The sequence below is a fragment of the Dipodomys spectabilis genome, unplaced genomic scaffold (assembly GCF_019054845.1).
Source record: "Dipodomys spectabilis isolate Male_0828 unplaced genomic scaffold, ASM1905484v1 ptg000096l, whole genome shotgun sequence".
NCBI classification, from domain to species: domain Eukaryota; kingdom Metazoa; phylum Chordata; class Mammalia; order Rodentia; family Heteromyidae; genus Dipodomys; species Dipodomys spectabilis.
In genome coordinates, this window is record NW_024870773.1 from 7,481,135 (window position 1) to 7,500,793 (window position 19,659).

At 36.5% G+C, this 19,659-nt stretch overlaps 1 protein-coding gene across 12 annotated transcripts in view; it reads left to right on the forward strand.

Annotated features, from left to right (window-relative positions):
* The window catches only part of Abi1 (abl interactor 1), a 99,914-nt gene that overhangs the window by 68,534 nt on the left and 11,721 nt on the right, over positions 1-19,659 (forward strand). For 2 of the 12 annotated variants that reach the window (XM_042686245.1, XM_042686246.1), the window contains exons 3-9: positions 1,569-1,745; positions 7,541-7,555; positions 8,483-8,583; positions 10,248-10,388; positions 14,061-14,161; positions 15,037-15,117; positions 18,673-18,849. In XM_042686245.1, coding sequence (XP_042542179.1) covers positions 1,569-1,745; positions 7,541-7,555; positions 8,483-8,583; positions 10,248-10,388; positions 14,061-14,161; positions 15,037-15,117; positions 18,673-18,849 — 793 coding nt within the window. The remainder of the gene's footprint in view (positions 1-1,568; positions 1,746-7,540; positions 7,556-8,482; positions 8,584-10,247; positions 10,389-14,060; positions 14,162-15,036; positions 15,118-18,672; positions 18,850-19,659) is intronic. The other 10 variants (XM_042686235.1, XM_042686239.1, XM_042686236.1 and 7 more) reach the window with 6 other exon arrangements.

Consider the following 19,659-nt stretch of genomic DNA (forward strand, 5'->3'; position numbering starts at 1 on the left):
ATTATTATTAGAAAGTTTGGTCTCTGTCAGCCTTCCATCTTCATTTCCAAAACTCATAAATTGTGAGTAGTTGGAGACTTGACTTTTGCAAATGAATAGGTTAACTCTACCATAATTTCATAGATTTTATTAGAAGACATGAGACTCATGGTCAGTGACAAAGGATATCATTTCTCATGGCAATTACAGTAGCCGCTATGTTAACAATTGTACCAGATAACAGTCTGTTTTTTTATTGACTACTGCAAAGAGAGACAGTTGATACCTGCACATTGTTGAGTGCATTACAGGGAAAGGCTTGCAGGTTTAGGGAACCAGGTCTTTTATTGTTTTTTGTTTGTTTGAGCTCACTCATCTGGCTTACTTAGCTGGCACTCTACCACTTGGGCCATTTCTCCAACCTGACATTAGGCAGATTATTTCGGAGATGAAGTCTGACAGACTTTTCTGTCTGGGCTGGCTTTGAACTATGATCCTCTAGATCTCAGCCTTCTGAGTAGCTAGGATTATAATGCGTGTCACTGGCACTTGACTGCTATCCAGTTATTAAATGCTAATCACTGAGTAATAATGTTTTAAATAATAATTATTGCTGTTATTATTAATTTGGTCCTGAGGGTAGAATTCAGGTTCTTGTACTTGGCTAGGCAAGTATTCTACTACAGAGCTACTTTGCTAGTCTCTCTTTAAACACACACACACACACAATAAGTTTAAAAATTCTCTCCTCTTTGAGATGTGTTGCACAACACAGTGACAATAGCTAATTGTGTACTGTATTTTGAATACAAATAGAACAAATCCTAAAAATATTTTAAAAACTCATAGGACATTATTGAGTAAGCTGTTCTAAGCAGCAGGTGTGTAGGCCACTTGCTGACAGGTTATAACTTTTGGTCCTATCATTTTTCCCTTGATGTTTTTGTTTGAAGTATGCAGTTAAAAAAAAGAATAAACAAAATTTAATGCAAATTGAGGTTCATACAACATATGGACTCAAGAAACAATTGGGGCAAGAGGGTTTTCTTAGTAAATTAAGCCCATTACCATCCTTGAATCCTGCAGTGTAGTTTTTTTTCCCAGTGTCTTTTGTAATCTCCATATTATATTCTTGCTTATCATTTAAAATTTATCTTCTCTGTAAAGCCTTTAACTGAACTCTTCAGCCTCATTTGTCTTACTCTGAATAGCAATTTCAAATAATTTGCATATGTGTCACAACAGTACTTAACCTCTTCGTGTTGTAATTAATAAGGTGGGTGTGATGTAAGCTTTTAGAGCAGGATTCCTCTCCCCTACATACTCCCAAGTTTTTAGGAAACAAATTGTTTTCCTGGCAGTTACCTTAGAATCAAATCCAATAAATTAGTGTTTTAAATTACCTTACGTATTTCCTTTGAGCCTCGAGGGAATTAATTTGAAGAGAAAGATATATTCACTGGAAAATTTCTGTATTATGGTGCAGTACCATAGTACAACCTATATTGGATTCAGTATATATGGACACCACATATGTAGTTGGCCATGACAAATAATATTTTCTTGCTTTGTTCACATTTAAAATATAGACTGTGGATATTCATAAAGAGAAAGTGGCTCGAAGAGAGATCGGCATTTTGACAACAAATAAGAACACATCAAGAACCCATAAAATAATAGCACCTGCCAATATGGAGCGCCCTGTACGATATATTCGGAAACCTATTGACTACACAGTTCTGGATGATGTGGGTCATGGTGTCAAGGTAAGCATCTTTCTGTTATGTTTATTTGAACTAAGAACTAGTTTGTGTTTTCAAATATTTTAGATAGGAAATATATTAGAAGTATTTGCTTACTTGATGGATTTCCTTTAGTAACTCATTTACATAAAATACTTATTTAATATTAATTTTAGTTAGCTTGGAACAGAATATTAGCTGATGAGCTATATTAAAATATACTAAAAGTAAAAATAGGTACTTATTAAATAAATCATTTCACTTATAGACTACTCTTGTAAATTAGTATTTTGAATGCCTTGTCTTGTTTTTACTACTGAATAAATGCTTAAAACATGCACTTGCTTTCCAAAATTGGTTTAGAAAAATGTTATACTTTTGTCTTTTCATCTTTAAATATTTGTTTATAGTTGTGTTCCTGTGTATATGGCTATGTTATTGAGCAGCTTAGAAAAAAAATGAAAGGAGGGCTGGGAAGGTGGCTCAGTGGTAGAGTGCTCAGCACCACATAAGCAGAAAAACCAGAAGTGGGGCTTGGCTCAAGTGGTAGAGTGCTAGCCTTGAGCTGAAGAGCCAAGGGACAGTTCCCCGGGCCCAGAGTTAAGCCCCATGACGGGGGGGGGGGTGGGGGGGGGTGGGGGGGGGTGGGGGGGGTGGGGGGAAGGAAACAAAAGAAAAAATGAAAGACTTGCCCCTGCAAAAAAGAAAAACTATACTATAATTTGCTGATCTTGAGGTTTGTGAACTTTTTGGTATTCATGTGTCAATTTGCAAACATCAGTGATGACCCTGAATTTTTTAGTCATCTCTGTCTAGGTTAAACTGTTTTTCTGAAATGTTAGTCCCTTTGAATTTTGTTTCTAGTCTTCAGGATATTTCATAATTTTTTAGAAGTCAGCTAACATTGTCAGGTCTTTTCTGATGGATCTGATTTATGCAGGTTTTAGATCTGTTGCATTCTAACTTTGTTCATGTTCTGGTTGAAAGGAACATAGCCAACAACACTGACTTTAGTGTGCTCTTTTCCAGGACTTGTGGAGTTACATGTGAATTTATAGCAGTTAGCAAACAGTAGAGATTACTTTTTGCTTGTATTCATTCAGAGTATGTGTAGGGTTGTATAAGAGCTTAAATTTAATTACATTTGAAGATATTTTATACTAATGGGTCTATGAATTTGAATGTGAAATTATAGAAAAAGCTTCTGTATTATTTCCTACTTTGGGATTAAAGAAAGAAGTACATATAGACTCCAGTGTGTGTGTGTGTGTGTGTGTGTGTGTGTATTTATGCATGCATGCATGCGTATATATACATATATAAACACATATGTTTGCCCATAAATACTTTTTGTCTCATGCTGACTTTTCTTCTTATAAAACAGTACATAAATGCTTTTGTTTGCTTGTTTTTAAGCTTAAAAGAGTTCTGGTTGGGCTGGGAAGGTGGCTCAGTGGTAGAGTGCTTGCCTTGCATGCATGAGGCCCTGGGTTCGATTCCTAAGCACCACATAAGCAGAAAAAGCCAGAAGTGGCGCTGTGGCTCAAGTGGTAGAGTGCTAGCCTTGAGCTGAAGAGCTGAGGGACAGCGCCCAGACCCAGAGTTCAGGCCCCATGACTGGCAAAAAAAAAAAAAAGAGTTCTGGTTGCTGTTACATTAGTTAAAGTAAATTTATTTGAACAGTGATTCATGAATTGGATGGCTCCTGACCACATCAGGGGTGTGAGAGGAAATTAATGGAAGGAAGTATAACAAAGAACACATTTGATTGGTTAGGGTATTTTCTGATTTGTAATCTCTAGAGGTTAGTTGGGTTTCTAATTGATTATATTGGTTTTAGTTTGCTTAATAGAACTTCAAGACACTCAATCTGTCTTAGCTTGATGATCTTTTAATTTTTGTTTTAATAGTATAGACAGTAAATTTTTTTTTTTTTTGGTCAGTCGTGGGGCTTGAACTCTGGGTCTGAATACTGTCTCTCAGCTCTTCACCTCAAGGCAAGTGCTCTACTGCTTGAGCTACAGTGTCACTTCTGGTTTTCTGGTGGTTTATTAGAGATAAGAGTTTCACAGATTTTCCTGCCTGGGCTGGCTTTGAAAGGAGATCCTCAGATCTCAGCCTCCTGAGTAGCTAGGATTACAGGCGTGAGCTACTGGCGCCCAGCTTTGTTTTGTTTTGTTTTTGTCTTGTCCTGGGCCTGGGCGTTGTCCCTCAGCTCTTCAGTGCTAGGTGAGCGCTCTACCACTTGAGCCACAGTGCCCCTTCTGGCCTTTTCTGCTTATATGGTGCTGAGGAATCGAACCCAGGGCCTCATGCATGCAAGGCAAGCACTCTACCACTGAGCCACCTTCTCAGCCCCTAGGCAGTAAAGTTTTAAAATATTAATGTAGGGATTTTTTTAAGTTTTAATTTTCTAAGTGAGCTCCATCATTTCAAAGAAAAAAATTTGCCTTGCTGACATTTAGTATGATGATCTACTGAGGCATAGAAAATAGAGAGGAATAAAAAACAGATTTACTGTTTTTATTAAAAGATTCTAGGCAAATTCTAAAATCATTCGTCTATAAGGATAAATGTTAGAGAATGACAGTGAGAGCTTAAGGAAGTAATAAACTATCTTACTTTGGGTGTGTTTTAGGGGCCATTTAGGTTGATATTTAGCTTACATTATTATTGGTTTCTGACAGTAATACTTTGAACTATAAAAGGTTAGTTTTTCCAACACTTCCCATTTTTAGCAGTCTGCATACATTCCACTTATAAATTAGAGAAAGCCAAGCTCCATAAAATACTAAAGGTTACACTATTGAATAGTTGCAGAGTTCAACTAGAATTTTCATTCCCAGTTGCGTTCTTCTTTTACTGTTTCTTTCTTTTTTTTTTTCTTTTTGGTTTTGCTTCTGACAACATTTTTATTTGTTTTTATTTTTATTTTTTTGTTGGTCATTGGCCTGAACTCTGGGCCTGGGCGCTGTCCCTCAGCTCTTCAGCTCAAGGCTAGCGCTCTACCACTTGAGCCATGTGCCGCTTCTGGCTTTTTCTGCTTATGTGGTGCTGAGGAATCGAACCCAGGGCCTCATGCCTGCAAGGCAAGCACTCTACCACTGAGCTACCTTCCCAGCCCTTCTTTTACTCTTTCTTTTGGAAAAGGACTAGTTTTACACATGAATAATAACTTTTTGGTTTCCTCTGTACTTGAAAGAGATCCAAGGGAAGGTTAAGTATAGCTGCAAGTTCATGTAATCCTAGCATGTGGAGTAGGAGGATAGCAGTCTAAGGTCAGTCCTGGGCAAAACATGTGAGACCCTGTCTGAAAAGCAGACTCAAGCTGCTGGAGGTATGGCTTAAGTGGTATAAGGCTTTGAATTGAAACCCTAATTCTACTGAAAAAGAAGCAGTAGCTTTGTGCCAGTGGCTCAAGCCTGTAATTCTAGTGACTCAGGAAGCAGAGATCTGAGGATAGTGGTTCAGAGCCAGCTCAACCAGGAAAGTCTGAGACTCTTAAGTCTCTGGTTAATAACCAAAAAGCCAGAAGTGGAGCTGTGGCTCAAGTGGTACAGTGCAAGCCTTGGTTTCAAAAAGCTCAGGACAATATCTAGGCCCTGTGTTGAATGAAGCCCTAGGATTGGCACAAAAAGAAAGAAGAAATGAGAAAAGATATGAGCGTGTTTTGAGTATTTGCTTTATGTATACTTTATGATAATTATTATAATGGTTATGCATTACATTATAAAAACATTTGTGTACATATACTATACTATATGCATACACTATACATATACTATACATATACTATAATCAGAATGTACATATGCATAGACCAGATTAAGATATATCTTACCATCAGGGATCCTGATTTTAGTCAAATATGGTATTATAACACTAGGTGTGAAATGTAGTCGTTAGGTAGGGTTCCGGATGTTTTCTAAATGAAAATGAGAAATATCAATGCTTAAGCAAACAGTAAAGAATCCAAAATTTCAGGTACCACTATAAGTGAGAGTATATCCTAGAGAGAGCAAATTCCTCCTGGCTAATTTCTGTTAATGTTGTCTTTATGGTAATTTGAAAAGTGCTAGACAACTTAAAATGGTGTGTTACATGCCACTTTAAAACTCCATAGAATCTTAGGATTCCTCTTAGAAACTGGAGAATTTCCCCCCTCTCCCTCTCACCTCTTCCCTTCTCCCTTTCCCCTTCCAGAATGGTATATATTATAGAAAGAACATGCCACTTTAAAACTCCATAGAACCTTATGATTCCTCATAGAAACTGAAGAATTTCCCCTACCCCCTTCCATTTCCCCCTCTCCCTTCCCTTCTTATTCCTTTCTCAGGCGCTCTCTCTCTCTCTCTCTCTCTCTCTCTCTCTCTCTCTGGGACTGGGACTAGGACTTGAATTCAGGCAGGGTCTTATATTCTTACTTGGCTCTTTTGCTCAAGGCTAGAGCCGTATTACTTTTGAGTGGTTAATTAGAGATAAGTCTCAGGGAGTCTTTTCTGCCTGCCTGGCTTCAAACTGCAGTCCTCAGATCTCTACCTCTTGAGTAGCTAGGATTATAGGTGTGAGCCTCCAGCACCAGGCTTCTCTTGGATTTTTCTGCCTGTGCTGGGTTTGAACTGTGATCCTTAGATCTTAACTTCCTGAGCAGCTAAGAGTTACTGGCATGTCAACCAGCACTAGGCTAAAGATTTTTTTCTTAATTGCAATGTGTATATCTAAATATATACAATTTTATGTATGTAGCTAGGCATCTTCCATACAATTAGCCTTTCATTCTGAGCAAGGCAATTTTTCTTTAATTTTGAATTTTAACTAATCTGGTTCAGAACAAAACTTTAAACTAAAGCAGCATGTATCTTAGTGTTGTTGGGTCTGCTCAGAATTTGAATAGAAATATTTTCCAGTCTGTTTTTCAGTTAGAATCTGGCCCCAGATTATTAATGTGCACGATAACTTTCTTTATTCAGTGCTGGTTATTAAACCCTGGGCCAACTCGGGTGCAGGTGGCTAACATCTGTAATCCTAGCTACTCAAGAGGATGAGAACTGAGGCTCATGGTTTGAAGCCAGCCTGGGCAGAAAACTCCCATGAGACTCTTATCTCTAATTAACTACCAGAAAACTGGAAGTGGCCTGTCAAAGTGACACAGCACTAGTCTTGAGCAGAAAAAGCTCAGGGACAGTGCCCAGGCCATGAGCTCAAGCCCCACAATCATAACTACAAACAGCAACAAAACAGCCCATGGCCTTACATGTTAGTTAAGTTCTCTATTACTGAGCTACATAGCCAATCTATGATTTCATCCTTAAATATTAATGTGCAAAATCCTTTTCTGGATCAAAAAACAACCTATGATTTTGAATTTTATATATTATACTGCAATTTAAATAATGAATTCTCATATTTGGGCATTCATTATCCACTAAAGTCTTCAGTCTCGAATGTGAGAAATTTAAATAGCTTTAGGTCTAGTGTGTTCTTCAATTTTGTTTATCTCAAAATTTTTTTTTTCCCTTTTAGGTCTCTGTAATTCATTTGGAATAGTTCCTATAGGATAAACTATTGACCTAAGAAATTACTGGGCTTGCATGATATTGGCATAATTAAGTGGTGGTTTCCTTAATAATATATATTTCTTTTGAAACATGGAACATATGAATATTCTTGTACTTTTGAATATAAAATATTTGGAATATGACTGGATAAAGCTTAATTAGAATGACTTGAATAACTATAAATGTAAACCTGTCCTGTCAGATATAACTTACCTAGAATTAATTTCTACTTTTCCCCCCTCTTTTTTTGCCAACATAAAGTGGCTAAAAGCCAAGGTAAGAAATATTACTTACATTTGATCCACAGTATTTCCTCTATATTGATAGAGGCTGCAGAGCCACTAAAATTTGAAAACTCTTCTATGTCTGTCTGCTTTTTCCTGTAGGATTTATATAGATTAAATGTACTCAAACTCAGTTCCAATCAGCAACATTTAGCTTGGCTGTGTTAATATATCAAGGATATATTGACATTTGCATTGATAGAGGAACATTAATTTTGCTAACATTTATTGCTTTGCTCATATTTTGATAGTTGCCTTGCTTTCATTGACTTACAATTAGGAGGTTTCCCAGACATCATAATGTGACTTTGTTACTGAATTGTTAGGATAAAGACGATTTTTCAGATGGGTGTTTTAGCAGATTGACAGTGAGATCTGTAGTTTATGCTTTTGCACACATTTGAAAAATTTAAGAAACCCAGTAGTTGAGTGCAGATAAGTTTAATCTGAGTAAACATGTTTAGTGATAATTTAATAAAGTCTCACTTGCATTTTGCCAAAAGCTCACATGAGTGACACAAAATGGTAGGAAAGACTCAGTGCAGATGGTTCCTTAACTTTTAAAAATGTAGTACCAAAGTCTTTATTAGAACTGTCTGGGGGCTGGGAAGGTGGCTCAGAGGTAGAGTGCTTGCCTTGCATGCATGAGGCCCTGGGTTCGATTCTTCAGCACCACATATGCAGATAAAGCTGGAAATGGCACTGTGGCTCTAGTGGTAAAGCGCTAGCCTTGAGCTGAAGAGCTGAGGGACAGTGCCCAGGCCCAGAGTTCAGGCTCCATGACCGACCAAAAACAAAAACAAAAACCTGTCTGGGAATCCTTACTTCACATTCTGTTATTAAAAAAAATAATACATAGTGTTAAAACACCAGGAGAACAATTTGATATAAAAATAAAAGCTCTCTTTCCACATTTTAGCATGGAAATAATCAGCCTGCAAGAACTGGCACACTGTCGAGAACAAATCCTCCTACTCAGAAACCACCAAGTCCTCCCATGTCAGGCCGGGGAACATTGGGGTAAGGATTCAACTGTATTTTACAAAAGAATTTCTATGCTAAAGAAAAGAGTGTCACTTAGATAAGTGTATGGATCTTTGTCTTAGAACCTTCTCTATGTGATGATACCTTTTTCCAATTCATTTTAATTCTTACTCGCTGAACAGAATCCAAAATCAATCTGCCTGCTTTAATAATATCTCTACAGAAGTCTGTACTTGGAAAGTTCTTTTATAATTTGTTATAAATGAATACTTTTTTGTCTAATTAAAAAAATTAATTGTAAGTCTAACTTAGATATGTTTTAAGTGGAAGGACAAGAGAGTTCCAAATGATATTTAGGCATATATTTACAATATTTATATTATTCAACTTTGAGCAAGTAGCCTGCTCTCTGTAGTTTGGCTTAGTATTTACACCGCTTCTTGTTTCCCTATTTGACACTTAAGAATTAGGAGTCTTTTCCTGGCCTTGTAACTATAAACCAGTTGTAATCTAAGACCCTCCGTATTAAAGTAGTTTTAGGGGAAGGCCAGTTCGAAAAATAGAAAAGAGAGGCCAGTTATGGTGTTGCATATTTGTAATCCCAGATACCGGTGAGGTAGGGAGAGTAGAACATGATTTCGAGGTCGGCCTGGACAAAGTTAGCTCAAAATACTATCTGAAAAATAAGCTAAGAGATAAATTTGATCCAAGTACATTATATACATATGAAAAGAACACAATGAAACCCTTTTGTACAATTAATTCATGGTAATAATTTTTAAAGACAAAAACAATAAAAGTGGACAAAGGAAAACATACCATATACAAGAAAACAAACAAAAACTATATAAGAATTATGGTTCACATTGTAGAGCACTTATGTTGTAGGTCCTAAGTGTACTCCCTACTTCTGCCCCCACCCAAAAAAAGTAGAAAAGGTAATAGGTTTTTTTCCTTCCTATTCTCAAGCTACCAAATATTTTCAAAACTTTCCAAGAAATTTCTGAAAGATTATTTACCTTAACATAGAAAGTATTATATTAGCTTAGTGAAGATTTTAGTTTCGGTTTTCATTTTTTTCAACTTCTGCCCCTGAAAAAATAGAGAACTAAAATAATAGTAACAGTTCTTTTTTTTTTTATTTCTTTTTTTATTTTTTTAATTTAATTTTATTTGTGAACATACTGTACAGAGGGGTTACAATTACATGGGCAGGATAATGCGTACATTTCTTACCAAGCATTGCAGCCTCCTCCTTTGTTTACCCTTCTCATCCCTTCCCAGCCTCCCCCCCCCCCCCCCCATAGTAACAGTTCTTAAGTTAATAGCATTATATCAAAGATGTTGAATATAGTTCAGATATTCCCATATTGAGGCAGAAATTAAGGCAATATTTAGCTTTCTTTGTAAAGGACAGTGGTTTATAGGTGACTAAGCCTGGAATAATCATGTTTCAAAGAATCATAACCCTTTTTTAAAAATTAGGAATAAGTTTAGAACTTTACTCCTTTGAAGGAAACATGTAACAAATTTTAGTTTTCATATTGAAGTAATATTTATATAGCTCAGTTTAGAAAACAAAATTAGTTTATTAAAATTTAAAACCTGTTACGATTAGTCACAAAGAGATAATAATTGCAAATTTGGGAGAGGGGTCTATTTTATTATTCAATATTCCTTCCTGTATTGTTGTTTTTTAGACGGAATACACCTTATAAAACCCTGGAACCTGTTAAACCTCCAACAGTTCCTAATGACTACATGACTAGTCCTGCAAGGCTTGGAAGTCAGCATAGTCCAGGAAGGACGGCTTCTTTAAATCAGAGACCAAGGACACACAGGTAAACCTTCAAATTTCATTTGAACATTTAAAATGAGATGTTTTTTACTGTAACTAATTTCTATAAAAGGTGCTGGGTAAAAGTGAAGTTATCCTTTAATATTAATACTGTATATAAATGTTGAGGGTGATAACACTGTAAGTACTTCTATGAATTTACATTGTACTTGCTGCTTTTTAGAGCTTTAAAATGTTTATACTCTGAACAGGTCCTTAGTTACTTCCTCTTTGACAACAGAAGTATATTTGGGTCCAGTCGTGGGGCCTGAACTCTGGGCCTGAGCGCTGTCCCTCAGCTCTTCAGCTCAAGGCTAGCGCTCTACCACTTGAGCCACAGCGCCACTTCTGGCTTTTTAAAATTTTTTCTGCTTATGTGGTGCTGAGGAATCGAATCCAGGGCCTCATGCATGCAAGGCAAGCGCTCTACCACTGAGCCACCTTCCCAGCCCAACAGAAGTATATTTGGATTTAAAACAAAGGAATGTTTTTTAAAATTATCTGGGTGTTATTCCTGAACTTTTTTGCTTGAGGCTAGCGCTCTGCCACTTGAGCAACAGCTCCACTTGTGGTTTTTCTTTTTCTGGCCTGGGCTGGTTTTGACCCAAGATTCTCAGATCTCAGCTTCGTGTCTAGCTAGGATTACAGGTGTGAGCCATCATCACCTGGCATGACAAACATTCTGTAGTATATTTGGATGAAAGGTTGAATACCATAGAAGTTATGCAATATGATTTAAAATTTAAAAAGTTGGACGACAGATGATTTAGCTTATTTTTGAGGAAGAATTTTAAGAGAGTTGTTATACTAGAGGGTGTTATTGTATCTATCACTTAAAAATGTATCACGCGTGGTGCCTGCAACCTTATCTACTCAGGAGGCTGAGATCTGGAAGGAGAGCAGTTTGGGAGCAGTGTGGGCAGAAAAGAACTTGTGCTCTTGTTTGACTTGCTTGCACACGGCTGGCACTCTACAATGCCTTAAGCCATGCCTCCAGCTGTGCCTTTTGCTACTTAATTGGAAATGGAGTCTCAGGAACTTTTCTGCCTAAGTTGACTTTGAATGTTGATCCCTCAGGGTCAGGCTCTAGAAAAGCTAGGATTATTGATAGGCATGAGTCACTGGCAGTCAGGTAGTTCTTTTTTTCATGAATGTATTCTGTTAGATTAGAAATAACTATAAATTGCTTGACTGCCAATATTTTAGGGTTCACAGGCCGCCTAGGCTCTCCTGGGAATGCTCAGTTTTTTTCATTGTATCACAAAACAGCCATAATGATATGAAAATGGCTGTATTAAACTTTATTTATGATACTGAAATTTAAGTTTTACATACTTTTAATATGTTGCAAAAGATTCTTTAAATTTTTTTTCCAAGTGTTTAAAAAATGTAAAATCATAGTCTTAGCTCACAGCAAGAATTAGACGTGGCCCACTTTTGACCATCCCTTATGTGAGAAAATGTCATTTAAGTCAATAATAATAGAAGAGCATAACAAGTGCACAGATATTTATATATCTTTGATGTATTGATGAATTGGCTTTAAAGAATTAGGGAGGGCTTGACACTCAGTGCTTTTTTCTTTCATTAATCTAATATATATATATATATATATGTGTATATATAAAATCTGTTTTCTTATTTATAAATCATATTGAGAATTAAGAAAATTTTTACCCAGACTCTGTAAAACTTTGCCCTTAAACTATAATGTGAGCTAGGTCTGGTAGTATTTAATGCATTTTTTCAGTACTTGGAGGGCTGAGGCAGGGGAGTCACTTGAGCCTAGAAGTTTGTATGAAGCCAGCCACAGAGAGAGACTGTCTCAGATAAGTATTAATCCAGAGCCTAAGGCTGTGTACATGCTCATATGTACTTTATGCTTTGTAGTGTCCATCACACTTTGTTCATTCTTGACTGTGGAGTTCCATGACAACATGGTTCCTTCTTTTGTGTACTGGTCCTGAGGCTTGAACTCAGGGCTTCAGCACTGTCCCGAGCTTTTTTTTTTTGTCTGTTGTAGGGCTTGAACTCTGGGCTTGAGCACTGTCCCTTAGCTCTTTAGCTCAGGGTAAGCACTCTACTACTGAGCCACTGCACCACTTCCAGTTTTCTGAGTAGTTTATTTGAGATAAGAGTTTCTCAGACTATTGGGCTGGCTTTGAACCATGATCCTCAGATCTCAGACTCTCAAGTAACTAGGATTACAGGTGTAAGCCACAAGTGTGTGCTTGTGCTGGAACTTTTGTACTCAAGGCTAGTGCTCTTCCATTTGAGCCACAGTTCTGCTTCTGGCTTTTTGGGTGGTAATTGGAGATAAGAGCTCATGGACTTTCTGTCTGGGTTGGCTTTGAATTGTGATCTAAATATCTCAGCCTCCTGAATAGCTAAGATTACAGGCATGAGCTATCAGTGCTTCTCATAACGTGGCTCATTCTTGCTTGTTCCTTGTATCTTTTGTTTTTTATTTTTGAGACATCTTGTCCTATAGCCCAAACAAACCATGAACTCAAGCTTTCCCCACCTCAGCCTCCCATTTGCTAGGATTACAGTTGTGCATCACCACAGCTATTCACTCTGTGTAGTGGGTTTTAAAAAGTTGGCAACACACTGTATTGTAAGATTTTAATATTTTTTAGTAGAGATGATATGAATATTTTATCAATTTCAGATAAATTACACATTAAAGGTTTATCATAAACAATTAGATTTTTTGTGTGCACACATAAATATGTGTATGCTCATATGTACATAGATAAATACATACATATGTCAGTAAAAGAGTGTTTAGAAAAGCTTCCAGTTTAGCCAGGTGCTGGTGGCTCATGCCTGTAATCTTAGCTACTCAGGAGGCTGAGATCTGAGGATTGGGGTTCAAAGCCAGCCAGGGCAGGAAAAGGCCTTGAGACCTTTTTTGTTGTTGTTGTTGGTTGTTTGTGGGGCTTGAACTCTCGGCTTGGGCGCTGTCCCTCAGCTCAAGGTGCACACTCTGCCACTTGAGCTGTAGTGCCCTTCTGGTTTTCTGAGTGGTTTATTGGAAATAAGAATCTCATGGAGTTTCCTGCTCCAGCTGGCTTTGAACCAAAATCCTCAGATCTCAGCCTCCTGAGTAGCTAGGATTACAGGCGTGAGCCTCTGGCACCCATCACTGCAAGACTGTTGTCTCCAATAAACCACCAGAAAACTGGAAGTGGTGCTGTGGCTCAAGTGGTAGAGTGCTCTTGCCTTGAGCCGAAGAGCTGAGGGATGGCACTCAGGCCGAGTTCAAGCTCTATGACAGACAAAAGAGGGAAAAAAAAGGCTTTCAGTTTATTACAACTTTTCTTTTTTGTGGAACTGAGGTTTAAATTCATGGCCTTGAACTGTTAGGCAGGTACGCTGCCACTTAAGCCAAGCCCCCAGCCCCTTTTCCTTTATTTTTCTGGTAGAGTCTTGCTTTTTGCTCAGGACTGGCCTTGGTTGTTGACATTTCTGCCTGTGCCTCCTACCTCACTGGAATCACAGGCATGATCATCATTCCTGGCTTATTTGTTGAGATGGGGGTTTTGCTAACTTTGCCTAGGCTGTCCTCAAATAGTTATCTTCCTGACTAATGGGTAGCTGTGATTGATTATTCTGATTTTCTTCATAAATATGCAGGATTGCTATTTTCAGTTATTTCTTCTTGTGTTTGTAGTGGAAGTAGTGGTGGAAGTGGGAGCCGAGAAAACAGTGGAAGCAGTAGTATTGGCATTCCCATTGCTGTGCCTACACCTTCACCACCCACTATCGGACCAGGTATGTTATTCTGTGTTTAATATGTGGTAATATAAATACTTCAGTTATTAGAAGTATTATTTGTAATTACAGTGAGAATAAAGGCTAGTGACATTTAGATGGTGTCACAAAATTATTTGAACTTTACCAGTTCTGTCTCCTTATATACAATGCATCTTAAGTAACTATTTAAAAATGTGGTCAGTTTTGTTTTAGAAAAGCTTGTCTTTGTCAGTAGTCAAGAATAACATTCTTTAAAAAACTCATATTTTTTCAAGAGCAAGTCAGCTATACATTTCATCCAAAGGATCATTGCCTAAAGGCAAATTATGTCTCAGAGTCTTGATGTTGTCTTAATGTAGGATAGTTATTTAACTCTGATGCTGGTCTTTTGTGACTTTACTACATTTTTTGTGTGCAATTCAGTTTATATTTTAGTAAAGTGCGATGAATGTAAACTGAGATTGAAAGTTCTTTTATTTTTTAGAAAAGTAAAGCATTCTTGGAGAACATTAAATTAGCCCATTAATTTTTACTAAAGAAAATGGGACACTTTTGGGGGATCTGAGGAGACAAAGAGTTTTGTTATGTATATATAGTCTAATATTGCTTACATTTAAAAAGTAAGTATCATAATAAAAACGTTAGGGAAACGTCTTAGCTTTTCAAGCATACTGCTGAAGGAGAAAGGCTACTTATAAAGACAGGCACATTTTCTAGTTAATACAATTATAAACTCAATTTTATCTAGCAAAATTCTTTATTCATTTGAACATGTGTTACATATGGGTGTTTCTTTTCTTTCTTCTTTCCAATACATTGTATTTTCCTGCTGTTTCAGAATGTTTAGTTCTCTTTTCTTGCACTCTGACCTGAATTATAAACTATTTTATTAGAAAACATTTCTGTCCCTCCTCCTTCTGGAGCTCCACCAGCACCACCTCTGCCACCACTTCTCCCAGTGAGCACTGTGATAGGTGAGATTGCATAACCATTGGAGCCATTGACCTTACTTTGCATAATTCTTAATGAACTCCTCTGTAGCTAATAGAATGCAAGTTTTTATAGCCATTAGGTGGTAGATTATAATGCCAAGGTTAAAATATTACATCTAATTTGCACTAATTTCTTCTAGTGAAAGAACTTATTCAGTAACAATATATAGAATAACTTCTTCTGCAATATGAAATGCTTCTATATGTGGTTTATAACCAATGTAATATGACTTTAATTTACTTATTGTTCAGATTTTTCTAAAAGAATTGTAGTGATTGCTCAAAAAAAAAAAAATCCAAATTAGTAATGTAATTCCCTCTCCCCACAGTGGAACTTGATTAAAGCTCCCTGGTATGTACAGCAGTAAGAAGACTGGTAAAAGTGGGAACAGGAGGAGAAAAATGGGAAGGAAAATGATGTGTGATGTGGGGTCCTCCAATGTTTTACTGTAGATTATACTTTGAAAAATCCAGTTTTTATGATTGCTGAGGATGCTACAAAACAGTTTTTTGAATAAAGTGCATTTAATCTAAAGAGTACATTGAGCATGTAAAGGATTCCACATGTAATTAGTATAAAAACCATTTGGGGGGCTGGGAAGGTGGCTCAGTGGTAGAGTGTTTGCCTTGCACGCATGAGGCCCTGGGTTCGATTCCTCAGCACCACATAAGCAAAAAGAAAAAAAAGCGGGAAGTGGTGCTGTGGCTTAAGTGGTAGAGCGTTGGCCTTGAGCTGAAGAGCTGAGGGACAGTGGCCAGGCCCAGAGTTCAGGCCCCACGACCGGACCCAAAAATAAAAAATAAAAAATAAAAAAAAAACCATTTGGCTGTAGAAGTACAAAGTAACAGTTATGCAGGTAGAAATGATAGTGAAGTCTTTTAAATAGTGAGAGCCAAAAAGTGGGGAAGGAGGTAATTAAAAAACCTCAGAACTTTGATAATAGAAATTGTTAATAGGTTTGTATGAAACTAAAATGCCATTAGCCTAATTAATCAGGAAAATTAAAGCCACAATAGGATTCTGTTTTTGAATAGGTAAAAATTGGAGAATGTACAATATGAATATTGGTGAGGATATGTGATAACAGGAGAGTGCATTACTGGTAGTGTTACTAGTTGATATACTCACTTTGCAAAGTAACCCAAGTTGAACATGTTTACCATGGACTTAATAAATTTTATGATAGATATTTGCCCTAGAGCATCAATTCTCAAACTATAATTAAGGAACACAGGTTCCAAGATCCTTTCATAGTAAATTTGGGAGCTCTGTTCATTATTTATCTTTTTTATTCTCTTTCTATTAGAAGTATGTTGAAGAATTTTCCAAAGGCTACATGAAGTCAGTTTTGACAGCTAATGGAATCTGTGCTTTATTATTTATGTGTTTCAAAAATATATGGATATTAATATCTATTATGGTAATCACTTATAGCTGTAATCCACATAAACAAAAACTTTTTGAGGTTCTCTAATTTTAGAATGGACTCTAATACTAAAAAGTTTGAAAACGACTCTTAGGGCAATAGTTTTAAGAGTGATGTTCCCTAATCATCAACATGTGGGAAGTAGTTACAACTATAAGCTTTCAGATCTCATTCCAGGCTTAATCATTCAAAAACTCTGATGACCCCAACAGTCTGTACTATATATAATAAGCCCTCAAGAGGGATATTCTGATTAGTGATGAAATTTAAGAATGGTTGTTTTATAGAAACAGAGGAACCATATTTACAAATGTTCATTCCTAAACAAGTATTTCTAAGTAGTATTAATAACATAAATCTCAACACAACTTAAGTGTCTTAATACTAGGTATAATTCATCTGCGGTTAAAAGCTATATAGAAAACAAAGTGTTCAATCCAGGGAAAGGACACATAGGAAGCTTCAGTGATAGGTTAATACTGTATTTATGGAGCTTGGTATTTGTTTTATTTAAAGAGTGGTGGTGGCTCACACCTGTAATTCTAGCTACTTAGGAGGCTGGAATCTGAGGATCATTATTGGAAGTTAGTCTGGGCAAGAAAATCTATGAAACCCTAATCTCAAAAATGTCAGATGTGGAGCTGTGGCTCAAGTAGTAGAGGACTAGATTTGAGCACAAAAACACAGGGATAACACCCAGACCCTGAGTGTAAGCCCAGGTTCAGGGTGTGCACGTGTGCATGTGCACACACACGCACATACACACAAAATTCCTCCCTCTCTCCTCCTCCCCCCCAAAAAAACATTAGCCCCCCAAGCCAGGTGCTGGTGTTTCACAGCTGTCATCCTAGCTACGCATGAGGCTGAGATCTGAGGATCGCAGTTCAAAGACAGCCCGGTAGAAAAGTCCACGAGACCTATTTCCAGTTAAAAAAAAAAAAGCTGAAAGTGGTGCTGTGGCTGGAGTAAAATAGCCAACCAACCAAGAGCTCAAGATCCTAAGTTCAAGCCTCAGAACCAGTACAAAAATAAAAGATTTTTTCTTTTCCCTAATTTTTTGTCAGAGAGAATAATAAACTTAGATTCTAATTCTGACATTATACATGTTTTAAAAATAAAAATAACACTTTACAATGATTCTACTATAATATGTATTGATATCATTATCTTCTAAGTCAATAAAAATTTAAATACAAGTGGTATTTTATCATGCCATTTGGATTTAGACAGCTTTTTGTTTTTTTTTTTTGTTTTTTGTTTTTGTCTTTTTTTTTGGTTCAAGATCAGGACTTGAACTCAGTATCTGACACTTTCACTCATTGGCTGGCACTCTATCACCTGAACCACACCCCCAACCCCTAGAGTTTTATATTGTAAATCAAAATTCTGAAAATTTGTAAACCAGATATATTTACATCTGACTTGAGACTTTCCATCTCAAACTATTGTTCAGTGGTAATTTGTTGGAGAGACAGTTTACATATAAAAGCTGTACACAGTTGTCCTTCATTTCCATGGGGAATTGGTTACACTACCCCTCAGATACTAAAATCCTCAAATTACTTATATAAGACAGGTGATACTTTCATATAACTGATACTTTCGTTTAATACATCCTCCCTTAATATACTTTAAATCATCTAGATTAGTTGTCACATTTAAAGCAATATAAATGCTATGGATTTAAGGAATGACAAGAAAAAAAGGTACATGTTTAGTGTGGATGCAGGTTTTTTGTTTTTGTTTTTGTTTTTTTAATATTTCCCATCTCAGCTTGATGGTATCCATAGATTTGGAACCCACTGGTACAGAGCCACTGTAAAATGTGCAGAAAATTTATAGGTAGTGTTAACAAAATACCATTTGGGATTATGTTTATTTGAAAGGTTTAAAAGAACATTATGTATGTACTTTTGTAGTTTCCCACACAGTACCTTTTTTGCCTTGTTATTAATGTCAGGGTAGAGTTTTTGATCTTTCTCTTTATTTTATATTTGTGAGCTTTGTAAAGTAATATTTCTTACTGAGAATCCCCACTCTTTGTTCTGCCACCTGAGGTGATACAATGCTCAAGTCTCTTTGTTGGTTGCCTTTGACTAATACTTTTCAGCAGCCCCGGGCTCAGCTCCTGGTTCCCAGTATGGCACAATGACCAGGCAGATTTCTCGACACAACTCTACCACTTCTTCGACATCTTCTGGTGGATATAGACGAACTCCCTCTGTGACTGCTCAATTTTCTGCTCAGCCTCATGTTAATGGAGGTCCACTTTATTCTCAAAATTCAAGTAAGCTTGTGCTTTGCAGGCATATCGCAACAGCGGGGCTCCTTTTGAAGGAATCTTTTTGAAATTGTTATTCTTGCCAGTGATAGACAACAATTGAAACCATGTTTATTGCGTGTTTATTTTTGGTTTACAGTTAGTTATTGAATCATAAATACTATCGATTACTTAACACATTCTCCAGATTTCAGACTTAAGTATATATCAAAATTTAATGCTTTAATATTAACCTCTTTAATTACTGCAATATAAGTAACACTAGAGAAGAAACACACTAAATCAAATGTTTTTATTGGCATGTGTTCCCAAACAATTCAGTAATGATAAAGATAATGTAAAACTTTTCTGTTAAAAATAATGAAATGAAATTGCTGGCTATCACTTTGAAGGAAGTTAAAACTTATATTGAAATGAGTTCAAAACCAATTAAAAAACACTCATGATACCTGCTTAATTAATCTGTCTTTGAATAATCCTAACAGTGGGAAGGATCTTCTTTGATTTCTTTTCTTCATCTGTTTGCACATCTCAATACTAATTGTAGTTATTGTTCAAAAGCTAGTAAGATTAAAAAATAGTTTTAGTATATAATGTTAGGAAGTTTGAATAGTTTATGGTAGTCCTTAAGTTCACTTTTCATATTAAGATGTTTAATACAAAAACAGACCAAAAAAAGAAAATGAGTCTCCTGTCCAGTATTACTTGATGTTGTGGTTTCTGGGCACAGACGAGGCTTTACCTGACTGTCATATATTTTACTTAAACATCAAATACTGTTTGTGTAGGAGGTTAGTATAAGTTCTTTTTTTTTAA